At 40.4% G+C, this 4,046-nt stretch overlaps 1 protein-coding gene across 1 annotated transcript; it reads right to left on the reverse strand.

Moving 5' to 3' along the window:
• Positions 1-726: 726 nt before the first annotated feature.
• Positions 727-1,979, reverse strand: LOC121148939 (40S ribosomal protein S12-like). Its single transcript, XM_040969317.1, has one exon. It carries the CDS (start codon positions 1,245-1,247, stop codon positions 849-851), a length of 399 nt encoding a protein of 132 aa, XP_040825251.1. The 5' UTR covers positions 1,248-1,979; the 3' UTR covers positions 727-848.
• Positions 1,980-4,046: the final 2,067 nt, after the last annotated feature.

The raw sequence follows: 4,046 nt of genomic DNA on the forward strand, positions 1-4,046 counted from the left end.
TTGTACGTGTCCAGTATCCTACTGCATATGACATAATAGATAACTATGAAATGTCACCTAAGCAAGTAATAGAAAATATGAAGCATAATTTTTCTCATAAAACCAACTCCCTTAATATCACTCATAAATCATGGAAAGCATCTTTTAAGTTTATATATTTGCCTTTATTTTTTGAAAGGTAGAACACCAGAAAAAGAGAGACACAGAGGACCTGGTGCTGAGGCCTAGTGGCTAAAGTCCTCACTTTGAATGCACCAGGATCCCATGTAGGGCACCAGTTCTAATTCCGGCAGCTCCACTTCCCATCCAGCCCTCTGCTTGTGGCCTGGGAAAGCAGTCGAGGAAAGCCCAAAGCATTGGGATCTTGCACTCGCATAGGAGACCTGGAAACACTTGCTGGCTCCTGGCTTCGGAATGGCTCAGCTCCAGCCGTTGCACTCACCTGGGGAGTGAACCAACAGATGGAAGATCTTCCTCTTTGTCTCTCCTCCTCTGTGTATATCTGTCTTTCCAATAAAAATAAATAAATCTTAAAAAAAGAGAGAGAGAGAGAAAGAGAATAATTTGCAAATGCTGCTTCACATCCCAATGCCTCCAACAACTGGGGCTGTGCCAGGCAAAAGTCTGGAAGCTGAAACTTGGTGTAAGTGACAGGAACCCAAGCAACTAAGCCATCATCTGCTGCCTTCCAGGGTGAGCATCAGAAGGAAGTTGGATCAGAAGCAGGGGCAGGAGTTCATGCCAAATACGCGTGCTTTGGGAAGCCCAGGCCTACTATATCCCAGTTTGAAAACTACTGCAATAGAACCATTATATATATTTTTTTAATGAGCCAAATATTTATTTGTTCATTTCTTGCATTTGAAGTATTCTTCAATGACATCTTTGGCTTGAGACTCTTTGCCATAGATCTTAATGACTATGCAGCTGCAGCCAACCACTTTACCGGGTTTCCCCTCTCCATCAGTTTTACAGAGGTCTACCCATTCTCCAAGTTTCTTCTTGTCATCAACCTTAATGAGGTTGATCTGGTGTTTGGCACACAAGACCTCCACCAACTTGACATACGTGGGCTCATCACAAGTGGATGCCAGCTCACAGAGGTGGGCTTGGTGCTTGTCTAAGGCTTTAGACACTTCACGGATGCCACGCGCGAGGCCATCGTGGATGAGGGCGGTCTCGAGCACCTCTTGTAAAGCAGTGTTCACGTCCATTACACCTCCAGCACCGATGCCTTCCTCGGCCATGGCGGTGGGTTACGAGTGAAGCCGAATCATGAACGCACTCAGGCCTGGCCTTCGCACGGCTCGGCGGTGGCAGCAGGAAAGAGCCATCATTCTGAACATTGTTCATGTGACAATGTCACAGTCTACTGATATGTGTATATTTCTGTTGTAGAGAAGAATTACAGTGTGCTCAAAAAAGCATTTTCAAGCAAAAATTTTCTTATCCAGATAAAATTGTATGGGACAATGAAGAACTGAAATGTGAAATTAAAACAGTATTAACATTAGCATCAAAGATGAGACAGATGTACATTCAACAAAATACATGCAAGATTTATATGAGAAAAATCTAAAATCTGAAAAAATAAATGGACAAAGCTCAAAATAAATGGGGATTTATTCCACATTCATTGGTAAGAAGATTCAACACTGTCAAGACATTGGTTCTTCTCAACTTGACCTAGATTCAATAAAATCACAATTGAAATCCTGGCAAGCCATTTTTAAATATTGGTAAACTGATCCTGAAGTTTATGTGGAAAGGCAAAAACAAACAAACAAACAAACGTAAAAGAGTCAGCACAATATTGAACAAGAACAGTGGACTAACATGATACTACCCTGCTTTAAGACCCAGCACACAGCTCCAACAATGAAGCCAGAATGTAATGGCTAAATAGCTTAATGGAACAGAATAGATGTAGACCCACACACGTACTGTCAACAGATCTTTGACAGAAGAACAAAGGCAATTTAGTGGAAAAGGACAGTCTTTTCAACCAGCGGTGCTGAAACAATTGCACATCAAGATAGAAAAAAAAAATTATCTGCAACACAGGCCTTCTACCCCAAACAAAAAAAAAGTGTCTCAAAATAAATCACAAATCAAATGTAAAAATTAAATATATAAAACTCATAGAAGATAATGGAATAAAAACTAACTGACTTAGAGTTTGCTGATGACTTTTTAGATGTGATGCCAAAGCAAAACTCATAAGGGAAACATTGTTTATTTGAATTTCATGAAAATTACAGATTTCTGCTCTGAGAGAGATACTGTTAAGATATTGAAAAGACAAGTCATAAATTGGCACAAAATATTTGGAAAATGCCTAACTCTTAAAGACTGGTATCCAAAATATGTAAAGAATGCTTAAAATTCAACAAGAGAAAAAATTTAAATCTGAAGAGAAGGCAAAAGATCTGTACATACAGTTCTTCAAAGTATATGCTGGGCAAATCAGCACATGATGAGATGTTCCACATCATATGTTATCAATGAATTACAAAGTAAAAGAAGAAAGAGCTATCAGCATATACATTTTAGAATGACCAGAAGGAAAAATACCTACAACACCAAATTTGGCAAGGATATGGAGCAAAAAAAAAAAAAAAAAAAAAAACAAACTCTTGTTCACAGGTGTTAGGAATGCAAAATAGTGTAGACTCTTTAGAAGGGACATTCCTTTCAGGACCAAACATACTCTGGTGATATCATCTAGCAGTTGTGTACCTTGATATTTACCCAAATGAGTCAAAAGCTTATAGACACACGAAGTCCTGCATGTAAGTGTTTATAGCAGCCTTATTCATAGTTGCCAAAAAAACATAGTTGCCAAAGTAACCAAGATGTCCTGCAGTAGGTGAATAAACAAAAAAAACCTATGATATATCTACACAATGGAATATTAGCAATATGAGGCAACGAGTTACTGAACTATGAAAAGATACAGAGGAACCTTAATGCATGCTGCTAGGTGAAAGAAACCCAACTGGAAAGCCACATACTGCATGATTCCAGCTATATGCCATCCTGGAAAAAAACACAACCATGAAGACATTAAGAAAATCAGTAATTGGCAGGGCTTGGGAGAAAGGGAAGTAACGCAGAGGCAGACTAGAGGGCATTTTCAAAGCAGCGAAGCCTTAGGTGAAAGAGATCAGAACCTGCCACACCCAAATATGTCATTTTGTATTGATTAGTTTAAGCTAAAGGCATTGGAAAGTCAGCAGGTGCAAGAAGGGCATTCTGACCTCTTCTTTTTCTTTCTGAAAGCAAGAAATGAAACTCCCACATGACAGACAACCTCCTCAAGCCGGGAGGGAAGAAACATTCCAGCCAATGATGTTAGGCAATGGGAGCTGCGAGAGGTCCGTGGAAACCATATTAAATGAAGCCTTACCTTCCTACTTACCTTTCCACTTCCAGTTGGTGTTCAGTCTGGTGGAAGCACTTAACCCCTAACCACTTCTTTGGTCTTCATTTTTTGTCTGAAACCTCCAGAGTTTGTTTTGTGTCTTTTCCTCCTGTTAATAGGGCCTACATCAGCCCCAGCTGAGGACTTTGGGGGGCGGGAGGTGGAAAGGTTGAGCTTCCCAATATGTATGGCACTCCAAAAGAACATATATATCATTGTACATTATCAAAGACCACAGAATATACAACACCAAAAAGTGAACCCAAGTGAAATTATGAAATGCAATAATTTGTATCAATTTGCAATTTATCAGTTGCAACAAAAAAAGTACCAATCTAGGCGCCAGCATTGTGACCTTGTGGGTTAAGATGCCTCTTGTGGCACTTGCATTTCACATTGGAGCACCACTTCAGATATTGGCAGCTCGGTTTCTGTGCTAATGTGGCTGGGAAAGCAGCAGCAGATGGCCCAGATGCTTTGGCCCTTGCCACTCCTCTGAGATCCAGATGAAGCCACTAGCTCCTGGATTTGGCCTGACCCAGCTGTTTCAGACATTTGGACAGTGAACCAGCTGAAGAAAGATCTTTTTGTCTTTCCATCTCTCTGTGCCTGTAACTCCTCC

The sequence above is a fragment of the Ochotona curzoniae genome, unplaced genomic scaffold (assembly GCF_017591425.1).
Source record: "Ochotona curzoniae isolate NIBS_2020 unplaced genomic scaffold, NIBS_Ocur_1.0 scaffold_4701, whole genome shotgun sequence".
Taxonomy (NCBI): domain Eukaryota; kingdom Metazoa; phylum Chordata; class Mammalia; order Lagomorpha; family Ochotonidae; genus Ochotona; species Ochotona curzoniae.